General features: G+C 46.6%; 1 protein-coding gene across 2 annotated transcripts in view; it reads left to right on the forward strand.

Annotated features, from left to right (window-relative positions):
• Positions 1-17,126, forward strand: part of gpatch1 (G patch domain containing 1) — a 77,440-nt gene that overhangs the window by 31,205 nt on the left and 29,109 nt on the right. For both annotated transcript variants that reach the window (XM_068049013.1, XM_068049014.1), the window contains exons 11-13: positions 2,053-2,334; positions 2,873-3,051; positions 8,901-9,028. In XM_068049013.1, the coding sequence (XP_067905114.1) occupies positions 2,053-2,334; positions 2,873-3,051; positions 8,901-9,028 (589 nt within the window). The remainder of the gene's footprint in view (positions 1-2,052; positions 2,335-2,872; positions 3,052-8,900; positions 9,029-17,126) is intronic.

Consider the following 17,126-nt stretch of genomic DNA (forward strand, 5'->3'; position numbering starts at 1 on the left):
GTCTTCAGTACTATTGCCAGAATGTTGTCAGGACCCGTAGCCTTTGCAGTATCCAGTGCCTTCAGTCATTTCTTGGTATCACATGGAGTGAATCGAATTGGCTGAAGACTGGCATCTGTGATGCTGGGGACCTCAGGAGGAGGCCGAGATGGATCACCTACTCGGCACTTTTGGCTGAAGATGGATGCAAATGCTTCAGTCTTGTCTTTCGCACTGATGTGCTGGGCTCCCTCCATCATTGAGGATGGGGATATTTGTGGAGCCACCTCCTCCAGTTAGTTGTTTAATAAGAACTAGGATCATAAGAACTAGGAGCAGGAGTAGGCCGTCCGGCCCCTCGAGCCTGCTCCGTAATTGTCCACCACTGGATGTGGCAGGACTGCAGAGCTTAGATCTGATCTGTTGGTAATGGGATTGCTTAGCCCTGTCTATTGCATGCTGCTTCTGTTGTTTGGCATGCAAGTAGTCCTGTGTTGTAGCTTCACCAGGCTGACACTTCATTTTGAGGTATGCCCGGTGCTGCTCCTGGTATGCCCTTCTGCACTCTTCATTGAACCTGTGTTGGTCTCCCAGCTTAATGGTAATGGTAGAGTAGGGGATATGCCGGGTCATGAGGTTACAGATTGTGGTTGAGTACAATTCTGCTGCTGATGGCCCACAGCGCCTCATGGATGCCCAGTTTTGAATTGCTAGATCTGTTTGAAATCTATCCCATTTAGCACGGTGGTAGTGCCACACAACATGATAGACGGTATCCTCAATGTGAAGGCGGGACTTCGTCTCCACAAGGACTGTGCAGTGATCACTCCTACCAATACTGTCATGGACAGATGCATCTGCAACAGGTAGATTGGTGAGGGCGAGGTCAAGTTTGTTTTTCCTCCTTGTTGGTTGTCACAGACCCAGTCTAGCAGTTATGTCCTTTAGGACTCGGCCAGCTCAGTCAGTAGTGGTACTACCGAGCCACTCTTGGTGATGGACATCGAAGTCCCCCACCCGGAGTACATTTTGCGCCCTTGCTACCCTCTGTGCTTCTTCCAGTTGTTCAACATGGAGGAGTACTGAGTCATCAGACAAGGGGAGGCAGTTGGTGGTAATCGTCAGGAGGTTTCCTTGCTCATGTTTGACCTGATGCCATGAAGCTTCATCGGGTCCTAAGTCAATGTTGAAGACTCCCAGGACAACTCCCTCCTGACTGTATACCACTGTGTTGCCACCTCTGTCCTGCCGGTGGGACAGGACATACCCAGGGATAGTGATGGTGGTGTCTGGGACATTGTCTGCAAGGTAAGATTCCATGAGTATGACTATGTCAGGCTGTTGCTTTACTAAAGGATATTAGTGAACCAGATGGGTTTTTACAACAGTCGACATTGGACTAGATTTTAATTCCAGATTTAGTAATTGAATTCAAATTTCACCATCTGCCTTGGTGGGATTTGAACCCATGTCCCCAGAGCATTAGCCTGGGTCTCTGTTACTAATCTAGTGACATTACCACTACTCCACCGTCTTCCCTGATTGCCAAGTTCCTAACTTGCAGCAAGTCCCATTCCCCTATCACCCACTGTGCTCGCTGTCCTACATTGGCTCCTGTGCCAGCAACACCTCGATTTTAAAATTTTCATCTTCATTCACATGGCTTGGCCCCTGTGTGACTATCTCTGTAATCTCCTCCAGCCTCACAATCCTCTGCGATATCTGTGCTCCTCTAATTCTGGTCTCTTGAGCATCCCTGATTTTAACCGCTCCACCATTGGTGCCCGCACATTCAGCTGTCTAGGTGCTAAGCTGTGGATTTTCCTCCCTAAACCTCTCCGCTTCTCCCTCCTCCTTTAAGTTACTCATTAAACTTTGAACAAATTTTTGGTTCACTTGGCATAACAGCAAATGTGGCTCTGTGTCAAATTTTTGAGAACACCCGAGAGGCTCCCTGGGATGTTTTACTATGTTAAAGGTGCTATATAAATACACGTTGTTGTTGGCCATTTATGTCCTACATGGTTTCTGCTGAGCTGAAGATGATCAGAACTGACCCTTGTGTATTGGCAGGCCCCCGCTCGGTGTTTGAACTTCTAGCTGGAAAAGACAAGGAGAGACTGAAGGATGTACAGCAGCAGCAACAACAACAGGCTGCATGCCGCACTGCCGCCTTCTGGGATCTGTCCGACCGATCACAGGCCCTGGCCTCGGAGAAGCCCTCGGCTTCCCAGCTCGCAATGCTTGGTGGAAAAAGGGTCACTGGATCGAGTGAGTTTAAACCCTTTCTAAAGAATCCTGAGAAACAGAAGAGATACGAGGCATATGTGGAGAAGCTTAACTCTGGACAGAACGGTAAGTTGCCTGAGATCAAAGTCATTGCTTTGCTATCAGGACTATTGCAATCGGCTTCCACAACCCTTACCCAACATCAATCTGATGATGGGTCATCGACCTGAAACATTAACTCTGTTTCTCTCTCTCTCCACACATGCTGCCAGACCTGCACTTTTTGTTTATATTTCAGATTTCCACCATCCACGGTACTTTGCTTTTGTGACAGTCTTTTATTCTCAGTTTTGAAATTTTCAATTGACCCCAAACAGCATTCTGGGGGAGAGAGTTCCAGATTTCCACCACTCTTTGTGTGAAGAAGTGCTTCCTGACATCACCCCTGGCTCTAATGTTAAGGTTAAGCCTCTATGTTCTGGACTCCCCTCAACAGAGGAAATAGTTTCTCTCTATCCTATCAACTCCTTTAATCGTCTTAAATGCCTGCGTTAGATCACCCCTTAATCTTCTATACTTAAGGGAAATTAGGCCTAGTCTATGCAACTTTTCCTCATAATTTCACCCTTTTAGTCCCAGTATTATTGTATGTGACTCCTCCCAGATGCCCTGGACAGCAGCCTGGACCCCAACATGACGGAATGGGAGCGAGAACGAGAACAGTACGAGTTTAGCCGTGCAGCCATGCTGTATTGTTCCACCAGCGCCTCACTGTCATCCCGCTTTACCCGTGCCAAGCTCACAGAAGACACAGACAAGGTGGAAGTGCCTAAGGAACAGGAGGTACGTTAATGCTGAGCCTGAGGGTCGACCGGCTGGGCAAAGGTCACAGGTCACTACAGAACTTGCTTGAATTGCACACGTCTCTCTGGTTTTGATTTAAAGAGAAGTGTCACATCTTAACTGACCATGTTCCTTCATGCCTGTGGAATAGTAAATGTAATTTCACAAAGGTAACCTTTATTGCCGAGTGCATGACCTCAAAGTCTGCCACGTGAATTGTGAGTGAATCCGCCATGTATTGTATTGAGCCACACAGAGCAGGAAAGGATCGGGTTCTGGCCTCGACATTTGCAAGTCAGCTCATCGTTATTGGGGCATAAGAACATAAGAAATAGGAGCAGGAGTAGACCATTCGGCCCCTCGAGCCTGCTCTGCCATTAAATAAGATCATTGCTGATCTGATCGTGGCCTCAACTCCACCTTCCTGTCTGCTCCCCGTAACCCTTGATTCTTTTGTAGATCAAAAATCTGACTAACTCAGCCATGAATATATTCAATGACCCAGCCTCTACTCATTAGAACATTACAGCTCAGTACAGGCCCTTCGGCCCTCGATGTTGCGCCGACCTGTGAAACCATCTGACCTACACTATTCCATTTTCATCCATATGTCTAGCCAATGACCACTTAAATGCCCTTAAAGTTGGCGAGTCTACTACTGTTGCAGGCAGGGCGTTCCACGCCCCTACTACTCTCTGAGTAAAGAAACTACCTCTGACATCTGTCCTATATCTATCACCCCTCAACTTAAAGCTATGTCCCCTCGTGTTTGCCATCATCATCCGAGGAAAAAGACTCTCACTATCCACCCTATCTAACCCTCTGATTATCTTATATGTCTCTATTAAGTCACCTCTCCTCCTCCTCTCCAACGAAAACAACCTCAAGCCCCTCAGCCTTTCCTCGTAAGACCTTCCCTCCATACCAGGCAACATCCTAGTAAATCTTCTCTGCACCCTTTCCAAAGCTTCCACATCCTTCCTCTAATGCGGTGACCAGAACTGCACGCAATACTCCAGGTGCGGCCTCACCAGAGTTTTGTACACTGGGTAAGAGAATTCCAAAGATTAATGACCCTCTGAGAGAAGCAATTCCTCCTCATTTCTGGAGACCTCGTACTCTTAAAAATGTGTCCCCTAGTTCTAGATTACCCCACGAGGGGAAACATCCTCTCAGCATCTACACAAAAGCAAAATACTGCAGATACTGGAAATCTGAAACAAAAACAGAAAATGTTGGAAATAATCAGCAGGTCTGGCAGCATCTGTGGAGAGAAAAAGAGTTGACATTTCAGGTCTGTAACCTTTCATCAGAACTGACAAAGGTTAGAAATGTAATAGGCTTTGAGCAAGTGAAGGGGGAGGGGGTGAGGAAGAAGAACAAAAGGAGGGTCTATGATAGGGCGGAGGGGCGGAGACATTAAGTGACAAAAGGTTTCATAGTACAAAGCCAAATAAAGAAATGAAAAATGTGTCTGGATGACGTGTAGGTGGCAGGATAGCAGCCGTCCAAGCATAAAGTAAAGGGATTACGAAAGAACAAGGTGGGAGTGAGAAAAAAGCAAGGGAAAAGGAAAAAGAGGGCTGAGGTTATGATCCAAAATTGTTGAACTCAATGTTGAGTCTGGAAGGCTGCACAGTGCCCAGTTGAAAGATGAGGTGCTGTTCCTCGAGCTTGCGGTGAGCTTTATAGGAACACTGTATCAGACCAAGCACAGAAATGTCAGAGTGGGAGTAAGGTAGAGAATTGAAATGACAAGTGACCGGAAGCTCGGGGTCGTGCTTGCAGACTGAATGGAGATGTTCCACAGAACAGACACCCAGTCTGCGTTTGGTCTCCCCACTGTAGAGGAGACCACATTGTGAGCAGCGAATACAGTATACTACATTGAAAGAGGTACAAGTAAATCGCTGCTTCACTTGAAAGGAGTGTTTGGAGCCCTGGACGGTGGGAAGGGAGGAGGTAAAAGGGCAGGTGTTGCATCTCCTGCGCTTGCGTGGAAAGGTGCCGTAGGAAAGGGTGGAGGTATTGGGGGTAACTGAGGAGTGGACCAGAGTGTCGCGGAGGGAACGGTCCTTTCGGAATGCTGCGAGGGGAGGGGCAGATGTGATTGGAGGTGGCAGAAATGGCGGAGGATGATCCATTGAATACGGATGCTGGTGGGGTGGAGGGTGAGGACAAGGGGAACCCTATCATGGTTCTGGGATGGAGAGAAGGGGTGAGGGCAGAAGTGTAGGAAATAGATCGGACACGGTTGAGGGCTCCGTCAACCATGATAGTGGGGAGCACTCATTTGAGGAAAAAGGAAGACATGTCAGAAGTGCTGGTATGGAAGGTTGCATTGTCCAAACAGATGTGACCGAGATGGAGAAACTGGGAGAATGGAATGGAGTCTTTGCAGGAAGTGGGGTGTGAGGAAGTGTAGTCCAAGTAGCTGTGGGAGTCAGTGGGTTTCTCATGAATATTGGATAATAGCCTATCCTCCTAAATGGAGACTGAGAAGTCGAGGAAGGGAAGGGAAGTGTCGGAGATGGACCATGTGAAGGTGAAAGAAGGATGGAAATTGGAAACAAAGTCAAATAAGTTTTCCAGTTCAGGGCGGGAGCAGGAAATTACACTGAAACAGTCATCAATGTACTGGAAAAAGAGGTGAAGGAGGGAGCCAAAATAGGACTGGAACAAGGAATATGCCACATATCCCACAAAAAGACAGGCATAACTAGCACCCATGTGGGTACTCAAAGCAACACTGTTAATTTGGAGGAAGTGAGTGGAGTTGAAGGAGAAGTTGTTCAATGTGAGAACAAGTTCAGCCAGGTGGAGGAGGGTGGTGATGGATGGGGACTGGTTGGTTCTCCATTCCGGGAAGACCTGGAGAGCCCTCAGACCGTCCTGGTGGGGATGGAGTGCAGAGGGATTGGACATCCAACATGAATAGGAGACTGTGACAGCCGGGAATCTGGAAACTGTTGAAGAGGCGGAGGGCATCAGAAGAGTCATGGATGTAGGTGTGAGAGACTGGACAAGTGGAGTAAAACTAGAGTTGAGACAGGAAGAAATCAGTTCAGTGTTCTCTCAGCGTCCACCCTATCAAATTCCTCAAATCTTGTATCTTTCAATAAAATCACCTCTCATTCTTCTGAACTCCAATGAGTATAGGACCAACCTGCTCAACCTTTCCTCATAAGACAACCCCTTCCATCCCAGGATCTCAACTAAGTGAACCTTCTCTGAACTGCTTCCAATATCCCTCTTTAAGTAAGGAAACCAAAACTGTACACAGTATTCTAGGTCCGGTCTCACCAATGCCCTGTACAGTTGTAGCAAGACTTCCTTACTTTTATACTCCATCTCCCTTGCAATAAAGAACAGCATTCCATTTGCTTTCCTAATTACTTGCTGTATCTGCATGCTAACATTTTGAGATTCATGTACGAAGACACCCAGATCCCTCTGTGCCGCTCCATTTAAGTAATATTCTGCTTTTCTATTCTTCCTACCAAAGTAGATAACCTCACATTTTCCCACATTATACTTCATCTGCCAAATTTTTGCCCACTCACTTAACCTGTTTGCAGACACTTCGTGTCCTCCTCACAACTTGCTTTCCCACCAATCTTTGTATTGTCCACAAATGTGGCTAAAATACAGTCAGTCTCTTCATCCAAGCCATTGATCTAGATTATAAATAGATGAGGGCCAGCACTGATCCCTGTGGCATCCCACTTGTTACTGTTTGCCAACCTAAAAATGCCCATTTATCCCGACTCTCTGTTTTCTGTGAGTTAGTCAATCCTCTGTCCTTGCTAATACATTACCCCCAACACCATGAACTCTTATCTTGTGTAGTAGTAACCTTTTAATGTGGTACCTTATCGAATGCCTTTTGGAAATCCAGGTATACTACATCTACTGATTCCTCGTAATCCACCCTGCTTGTTACGTCCTCAAAGATCTCCAATAAATTTGTCAAATGATTTCCCTTTCATAAAATCATGTTGACTTTTATATTTGTTCGCGGAATGTGTCATTGGCTAGGCTAGCATTTGTTGCCCATCCCTAATTGCCCTGTGGAAGGTGGTGGTGAACTGCCTTCTTGAACTGCTGCAGTCCTAGGGGTGTAGGTACATCCACAGTGCTGTTAGGAAGGGAGTTCCAGGATTTTGACCCAGCGACAGTGAAGGAACAGCGATATAGTTCCATGTTAGAGAAATCTCCAAGCCTGTTTGTAAAGAAGACACTGAGACTAGGATGCTTTGGTGTAGATTGTTTATTACTTGTCAGAGTTTACTTCTGCTCTCCAAACAGCACCACCAGCCAGTGCTGGCTGGCTCTTTATAGACATACAATTAACTAATTAACACCAACACCAGTTCACCCTATTATCCTGAACTACCAGGTATTTATCATCCATTAACAGAACTTCAGACCCTAACAGATTCCCCCTTTTTTCTTTAAGTTAAATACGTAGAAATAAAAAACAAATAATGACACATTTTTCTTTACATTATTTATCATTAACTTTCAACAGCACCAGCCATTAACATGCTGTATTCCCCCCCTTTAAAAAAAAAATCCTGTTTAAAGAAAAAGTGATCAATTCGTAAATTTTTTTTCCACGTTTTCCGAACTTATCAGAACACAAGACAGCCCTCTTAGAGGTCATCCAACAATTTTTTTGAACAATCACCTCTCTTAGTAAGACAATCCAACAACTGATGACTTGCGTCAACCCATTTTATTTTGGAAATTTCTTTTCTCTCCAACATTTCTTTTATGCTCGAGATCAATCCTCAACCTCTGTCCAGTCAACAAAAAGTGTTGCAGAAAATTGTCCCAGAGAGAATGGTTATCTATGTAGCATTGTATAGGAAAACTCTTCTCTGCCCCTTATACAAGAGTTCCTTTTAAAATACTCGATACATACATCCCCATATCTATCGCTTCTATCAGTGCAAGTGTCTCAGCAGCTAAAGTGCTTTTAATTATCCTCTTTATTTTTTTCAATTCCCAGGCTAACTGACAACATTTATAATTTCTTCCCACCAAAAGTATAACGCACCCTGCTGCGCTCGAATAACCATAGGGAAGATTAGCATGTGAGGCGTCACTAAAAAATCCGGCCTAGTTTGTGAGCACAACCAGTTCAACTGCCCCATTAAGCTCCTTAATTGGTCAACTCTTCCTTTTCTGAGGATCTGGCCCGATTTATTGGGATCCTATTAACATTCGCTAGCTAAGGCTGTTGATTTAGGGTTACCCCCAACGTAATCTGCCTAAAATTCAGCCCTCTATATTTAAAAGCTCCAGAAGCCCGACTTCCCATTTTAAATTTCTCAAATGCCTCAGATCCTCCCCACAAAAAATAATCCACATGCATCAGGAAAATTGCTGCTAGTTTTTCTTCATAGTACCAATAAAACATTGTCAGATCCACCTTCAGTTGAATAGAACCAGCTTTCAGTAGGACGGACCTAACTGAAAAATACCACATCCTGGATGCATCATTTAGCCCAGAAACACACTTGTTTAGCTTCCATAATTTCCCTTCTATATCTCCAGCTTCTTTTGGGCAGCAATGCTGAAGATCATAAAATAATCACTGAAAAGGAAATTCAGCACATCAGTCTCATCTATTATTCAAATCATCTGGGGTGCACCTTCCACCCTTCACCCCAAACCACTGTGCACCTCCCCCTCCGTGGCCCCCTCAGCACCAGCTGATTGAAAACAGGATCTTGCTCCAACATCTCCAACAACCACAACCGAATCTACAGCCCCCGTTACTGAGCTTCTGTTGCACCCGTTGACCTGGGTTTTGACTGCTCTGCTGTTCTCTCTCTGCACAGGGTGACATCAATGACAAAGAGGCTGCGGTGAAAATGAAGATGTTCGGGCACCTCACCAGGGACAAGTTGGAGTGGCATCCTGAGAAACTTCTCTGCAAACGATTCAATGTCCCGGATCCCTACCCTGGGTATGTGCGAAATCAGGATTCAGTCTCTCACTCTGGGTATATACTGTGTACAGAATTCAGTCCCTCACTCTGGGTATGTACTGTGTACAGGATTCAGTCCCTCACTCTGGGTATGTACTGTGTACAGGATTCAGTCCCTCACTCTGGGTATGTACTGTGTACAGGATTCAGTCTCCCACTCTGCGTATGTACTGTGTACAGGATTCAGTCCCTCACTCTGGGTATGTACTGTGTACAGGATTCAGTCCCTCACTCTGGGTATGTACTGTGTACAGGATTCAGTCCCTCACTCTGGGTATGTACTGTGTACAGGATTCAGTCCCTCACTCTGGGTATGTACTGTGTACAGGATTCAGTCCCTCACTCTGGGTATGTACTGTGTACAGGATTCAGTCCCTCACTCTGGGTATGTACTGTGTACAGGATTCAGTCCCTCACTCTGGGTATGTACTGTGTACAGGATTCAGTCCCTCACTCTGGGTATGTACTGTGTACAGGATTCAGTCCCTCACTCTGGGTATGTACTGTGTACAGGATTCAGTCCCTCACTCTGGGTATGTACTGTGTACAGGATTCAGTCCCTCACTCTGGGTATGTACTGTGTACAGGATTCAGTCCCTCACTCTGGGTATGTACTGTGTACAGGATTCAGTCCCTCACTCTGGGTATGTACTGTGTACAGGATTCAGTCCCTCACTCTGGGTATATACTGTGTACAGGATTCAGTCTCTCACTCTGGGTATGTACTGTGTACAGGATTCAGTCTCTCACACTGGGTATGTACAGGATTCAGTCTCTCACTCTGGGTATGTACAGGATTCAGTCCCTCACTCTGGGTATGTACTGTGTATAGGATTCAGTCTCTCACTCTGGGTATGTACTGTGTACAGGATTCAGTCTCTCACTCTGGGTATGTACTGCATTCAGTCCCTCACTCTGGGTAGGTACTGTGTACAGGATTCAGTCCCTCACTCTGGGTATGTACTGTGTACAGGATTCAGTCCCTCACTCTGGGTATGTACTGTGTACAGGATTCAGTCCCTCACTCTGGGTATGTACTGTGTACAGGATTCAGTCTCTCACTCTGGGTATGTACTGTGTACAGGATTCAGTCTCTCACTCTGGGTATGTACTGTGTACAGGATTCAGTCCCTCACTCTGGGTATGTACTGTGTACAGGATTCAGTCCCTCACTCTGGGTATGTACTGTGTACAGGATTCAGTCCCTCACTCTGGGTATGTACTGTGTACAGGATTCAGTCCCTCACTCTGGGTATGTACTGTGTACAGGATTCAGTCTCTCACTCTGGGTATGTACTGTGTACAGGATTCAGTCTCCCACTCTGGGTATGTACTGTGTACAGGATTCAGTCCCTCACTCTGGGTATGTACTGTGTACAGGATTCAGTCCCTCACTCTGGGTATGTACTGTGTACAGGATTCAGTCCCTCACTCTGGGTATGTACTGTGTACAGGATTCAGTCCCTCACTCTGGGTATGTACTGTGTACAGGATTCAGTCCCTCACTCTGGGTATATACTGTGTACAGGATTCAGTCTCTCACTCTGGGTATGTACTGTGTACAGGATTCAGTCTCTCACACTGGGTATGTACAGGATTCAGTCTCTCACACTGGGTATGTACAGGATTCAGTCTCTCACTCTGGGTATGTACAGGATTCAGTCCCTCACTCTGGGTATGTACTGTGTATAGGATTCAGTCTCTCACTCTGGGTATGTACTGTGTACAGGATTCAGTCTCACTCTGGGTATGTACTGCATTCAGTCCCTCACTCTGGGTATGTACTGTGTACAGGATTCAGTCTCTCACTCTGGGTATGTACTGTGTACAGGATTCAGTCTCCCACTCTGGGTATGTACTGTGTACAGGATTCAGTCCCTCACTCTGGGTATGTACTGTGTACAGGATTCAGTCCCTCACTCTGGGTATGTACTGTGTACAGGATTCAGTCCCTCACTCTGGGTATGTACTGTGTACAGGATTCAGTCCCTCACTCTGGGTATGTACTGTGTACAGGATTCAGTCCCTCACTCTGGGTATATACTGTGTACAGGATTCAGTCTCTCACTCTGGGTATGTACTGTGTACAGGATTCAGTCTCTCACACTGGGTATGTACAGGATTCAGTCTCTCACACTGGGTATGTACAGGATTCAGTCTCTCACTCTGGGTATGTACAGGATTCAGTCCCTCACTCTGGGTATGTACTGTGTATAGGATTCAGTCTCTCACTCTGGGTATGTACTGTGTACAGGATTCAGTCCCTCACTCTGGGTATGTACTGTGTACAGGATTCAGTCTCTCACTCTGGGTATGTACTGTGTACAGGATTCAGTCCCTCACTCTGGGTATGTACTGTGTACAGGATTCAGTCTCTCACTCTGGGTATGTACTGTGTACAGGATTCAGTCCCTCACTCTGGGTATGTACTGTGTACAGGATTCAGTCTCTCACTCTGGGTATGTACTGTGTACAGGATTCAGTCTCTCACTCTGGGTATGTACTGTGTACAGGATTCAGTCTCTCACTCTGGGTATGTACTGTGTACAGGATTCAGTCCCTCACTCTGGGTATGTACTGTGTACTGGATTCAGTCCCTCACTCTGGGTATGTACTGTGTACTGGATTCAGTCCCTCACTCTGGGTATGTACTGTGTACAGGATTCAGTCCCTCACTCTGGGTATGTACTGTGTACAGGATTCAGTCCCTCACTCTGGGTATGTACTGCATTCAGTCCCTCACTCTGGGTATGTACTGTGTACAGGATTCAGTCCCTCACTCTGGGTATGTACTGTGTACAGGATTCAGTCCCTCACTCTGGGTATGTACTGTGTACAGGATTCAGTCTCTCACTCTGGGTATGTACTGCATTCAGTCCCTCACTCTGGGTATGTACTGTGTACAGGATTCAGTCCCTCACTCTGGGTATGTACTGTGTACAGGATTCAGTCTCTCACTCTGGGTATGTACTGTGTACAGGATTCAGTCTCTCACTCTGGGTATGTACTGTGTACAGGATTCAGTCTCTCACTCAAGGTATGTACTGCATTCAGTCCCTCACTCTGGGTAGGTACTGTGTACAAGATTCAGTCCCTCACTCTGGGTATATACTGTGTACAGGATTCAGTCTCTCACTCTGGGTATGTACTGTGTACAGGATTCAGTCTCTCACTCTGGGTATGCACTGTGTACAGATTCAATCCCTCACTCTGGTTATATACTGTGTACAGGATTCAGTCCCTCACTCTGGGTAGGTACTGTGTACAGGATTCAGTCCCTCACTCTGGGTATGTACTGTGTACAGGATTCAGTCTCTCACTCAAGGTATGTACTGCATTCAGTCCCTCACTCTGGGTATGCACTGTGTACAGATTCAATCCCTCACTCTGGTTATATACTGTGTACAGGATTCAGTCCCTCACTCTGGGTAGGTACTGTGTACAGGATTCAGTCCCTCACTCAAGGTATGTACTGCATTCAGTCCCTCACTCTGGGTAGGTACTGTGTACAGGATTCAGTCCCTCACTCTGGGTATATACTGTGTACAGGATTCAGTCTCTCACTCTGGGTATATACTGTGTACAGGATTCAGTCTCTCACTCTGGGTAGGTACTGCATTCAGTCCCTCACTCTGGGTATGTACTGTGTACAGGATTCAGTCCCTCACTCTGGGTATGTACTGTGTGCAGGATTCAGTCCCTCACTCTGGGTATGTACTGTGTGCAGGATTCAGTCCCTCACTCTGGGTATGTACTGTGTACAGGATTCAGTCCCTCACTCTGGGTATGTACTGTGTACAGATTCAATCCCTCACTCTGGGTATGTACTGTGTGCAGGATTCAGTCCCTCACTCTGGGTATGTACTGTGTACAGATTCAATCCCTCACTCTGGGTATGTACTGTGTGCAGGATTCAGTCCCTCACTCTGGGTATGTACTGTGTCCAGATTCAATCCCTCACTCTGGGTATGTACTGTGTACAGGATTCAGTCTCTCACTCTGGGTAGGTACTGCATTCAGTCCCTCACTCTGGGTATGTACTGTGTACAGGATTCAGTCCCTCACTCTGGGTATGTACTGTGTACAGGATTCAGTCCCTCACTCTGGGTATGTACTGTGTACAGGATTCAGTCTCTCTGGGTATGTACTGTGTACAGGATTCAGTCTCTCACTCTGGGTATGTACTGTGTACAGGATTCAGTCTCTCACTCTGGGTAGGTACTGCATTCAGTCCCTCACTCTGGGTATGTACTGTGTACAGGATTCAGTCCCTCACTCTGGGTATGTACTGTGTACTGGATTCAGTCTCTCACTCTGGGTATGTACTGTGTACAGGATTCAGTCCCTCACTCTGGGTATGTACTGTGTACAGGATTCAGTCCCTCACTCTGGGTATGTACTGTGTACAGGATTCAGTCCCTCACTCTGGGTATGTACTGTGTACAGGATTCAGTCCCTCACTCTGGGTATGTACTGTGTACTGGATTCAGTCTCTCACTCTGGGTATGTACTGTGTACAGGATTCAGTCCCTCACTCTGGGTATGTACTGTGTACTGGATTCAGTCTCTCACTCTGGGTATGTACTGTGTACAGGATTCAGTCTCTCACTCTGGGTATGTACTGTGTACAGGATTCAGTCTCTCACTCTGGGTATGTACTGTGTACTGGATTCAGTCTCTCACTCTGGGTATGTACTGTGTACTGGATTCAGTCTCTCACTCTGGGTATGTACTGTGTACTGGATTCAGTCTCTCACTCTGGGTATGTACTGTGTACAGGATTCAGTCCCTCACTCTGGGTATGTACTGTGTACAGGATTCAGTCCCTCACTCTGGGTATGTACTGTGTACAGGATTCAGTCCCTCACTCTGGGTATGTACTGTGTACAGATTCAATCCCTCACTCTGGTTATATACTGTGTACAGGATTCAGTCCCTCACTCTGGGTATGTACTGTGTGCAGGATTCAGTCCCTCACTCTGGGTATGTACTGTGTGCAGGATTCAGTCTCTCACTCTGGGTATGTACTGTGTACAGGATTCAGTCCCTCACTCTGGGTATGTACTGTGTACAGGATTCAGTCCCTCACTCTGGGTATGTACTGTGTACAGGATTCAGTCCCTCACTCTGGGTATGTACTGTGTACAGGATTCAGTCCCTCACTCTGGGTATGTACTGTGTACTGGATTCAGTCTCTCACTCTGGGTATGTACTGTGTACAGGATTCAGTCCCTCACTCTGGGTATGTACTGTGTACAGGATTCAGTCCCTCACTCTGGGTATGTACTGTGTACAGGATTCAGTCCCTCACTCTGGGTATGTACTGTGTACAGATTCAATCCCTCACTCTGGTTATATACTGTGTACAGGATTCAGTCCCTCACTCTGGGTATGTACTGTGTGCAGGATTCAGTCCCTCACTCTGGGTATGTACTGTGTACAGGATTCAGTCCCTCACTCTGGGTATGTACTGTGTACTGGATTCAGTCTCTCACTCTGGGTATGTACTGTGTACAGGATTCAGTCCCTCACTCTGGGTATGTACTGTGTACAGGATTCAGTCCCTCACTCTGGGTATGTACTGTGTACAGGATTCAGTCCCTCACTCTGGGTATGTACTGTGTACAGATTCAATCCCTCACTCTGGTTATATACTGTGTACAGGATTCAGTCCCTCACTCTGGGTATGTACTGTGTGCAGGATTCAGTCCCTCACTCTGGGTATGTACTGTGTGCAGGATTCAGTCCCTCACTCTGGGTATGCACTGTGTACAGATTCAATCCCTCACTCTGGGTAGGTACTGCATTCAGTCCCTCACTCTGGGTATGTACTGTGTACAGGATTCAGTCCCTCACTCTGGGTATGTACTGTGTACAGGATTCAGTCCCTCACTCTGGGTATGTACTGTGTACAGGATTCAGTCTCTCACTCTGGGTATGTACTGTGTACAGGATTCAGTCTCTCACTCTGGGTAGGTACTGCATTCAGTCCCTCACTCTGGGTATGTACTGTGTACTGGATTCAGTCCCTCACTCTGGGTATGTACTGTGTACTGGATTCAGTCCCTCACTCTGGGTATGTACTGTGTACTGGATTCAGTCCCTCACTCTGGGTATGTACTGTGTATAGGATTCAGTCTCTCACTCTGGGTATGTACTGTGTACTGGATTCAGTCCCTCACTCTGGGTATGTACTGTGTATAGGATTCAGTCTCTCACTCTGGGTATGTACTGTGTACAGGATTCAGTCCCTCACTCTGGGTATGTACTGTGTACAGGATTCAGTCCCTCACTCTGGGTATGTACTGCATTCAGTCCCTCACTCTGGGTATGTACTGTGTACAGGATTCAGTCCCTCACTCTGGGTATGTACTGTGTACAGGATTCAGTCCCTCACTCTGGGTATGTACTGTGTACAGGATTCAGTCTCTCACTCTGGGTATGTACTGCATTCAGTCCCTCACTCTGGGTATGTACTGTGTACAGGATTCAGTCCCTCACTCTGGGTATGTACTGTGTACAGGATTCAGTCTCTCACTCTGGGTATGTACTGTGTACAGGATTCAGTCTCTCACTCTGGGTATGTACTGTGTACAGGATTCAGTCTCTCACTCAAGGTATGTACTGCATTCAGTCCCTCACTCTGGGTAGGTACTGTGTACAAGATTCAGTCCCTCACTCTGGGTATATACTGTGTACAGGATTCAGTCTCTCACTCTGGATATGTACTGTGTACAGGATTCAGTCTCTCACTCTGGGTATGCACTGTGTACAGATTCAATCCCTCACTCTGGTTATATACTGTGTACAGGATTCAGTCCCTCACTCTGGGTAGGTACTGTGTACAGGATTCAGTCCCTCACTCTGGGTATGTACTGTGTACAGGATTCAGTCTCTCACTCAAGGTATGTACTGCATTCAGTCCCTCACTCTGGGTATGCACTGTGTACAGATTCAATCCCTCACTCTGGTTATATACTGTGTACAGGATTCAGTCCCTCACTCTGGGTAGGTACTGTGTACAGGATTCAGTCCCTCACTCAAGGTATGTACTGCATTCAGTCCCTCACTCTGGGTAGGTACTGTGTACAGGATTCAGTCCCTCACTCTGGGTATATACTGTGTACAGGATTCAGTCTCTCACTCTGGGTATATACTGTGTACAGGATTCAGTCTCTCACTCTGGGTAGGTACTGCATTCAGTCCCTCACTCTGGGTATGTACTGTGTACAGGATTCAGTCCCTCACTCTGGGTATGTACTGTGTGCAGGATTCAGTCCCTCACTCTGGGTATGTACTGTGTGCAGGATTCAGTCCCTCACTCTGGGTATGTACTGTGTACAGGATTCAGTCCCTCACTCTGGGTATGTACTGTGTACAGATTCAATCCCTCACTCTGGGTATGTACTGTGTGCAGGATTCAGTCCCTCACTCTGGGTATGTACTGTGTACAGATTCAATCCCTCACTCTGGGTATGTACTGTGTGCAGGATTCAGTCCCTCACTCTGGGTATGTACTGTGTCCAGATTCAATCCCTCACTCTGGGTATGTACTGTGTGCAGGATTCAGTCCCTCACTCTGGGTATGTACTGTGTACAGGATTCAGTCCCTCACTCTGGGTATGTACTGTGTGCAGGATTCAGTCTCTCACTCTGGGTATGTACTGTGTACAGGATTCAGTCTCTCACTCTGGGTATGTACTGTGTACAGGATTCAGTCTCTCACTCTGGGTAGGTACTGCATTCAGTCCCTCACTCTGGGTATGTACTGTGTACAGGATTCAGTCCCTCACTCTGGGTATGTACTGTGTACAGGATTCAGTCCCTCACTCTGGGTATGTACTGTGTACAGGATTCAGTCTCTCTGGGTATGTACTGTGTACAGGATTCAGTCTCTCACTCTGGGTATGTACTGTGTACAGGATTCAGTCTCTCACTCTGGGTAGGTACTGCATTCAGTCCCTCACTCTGGGTATGTACTGTGTACAGGATTCAGTCCCTCACTCTGGGTATGTACTGTGTACTGGATTCAGTCTCTCACTCTGGGTATGTACTGTGTACAGGATTCAGTCCCTCA

Source organism: Heterodontus francisci, chromosome 17 (assembly GCF_036365525.1).
Source record: "Heterodontus francisci isolate sHetFra1 chromosome 17, sHetFra1.hap1, whole genome shotgun sequence".
Lineage (NCBI taxonomy): Eukaryota > Metazoa > Chordata > Chondrichthyes > Heterodontiformes > Heterodontidae > Heterodontus > Heterodontus francisci.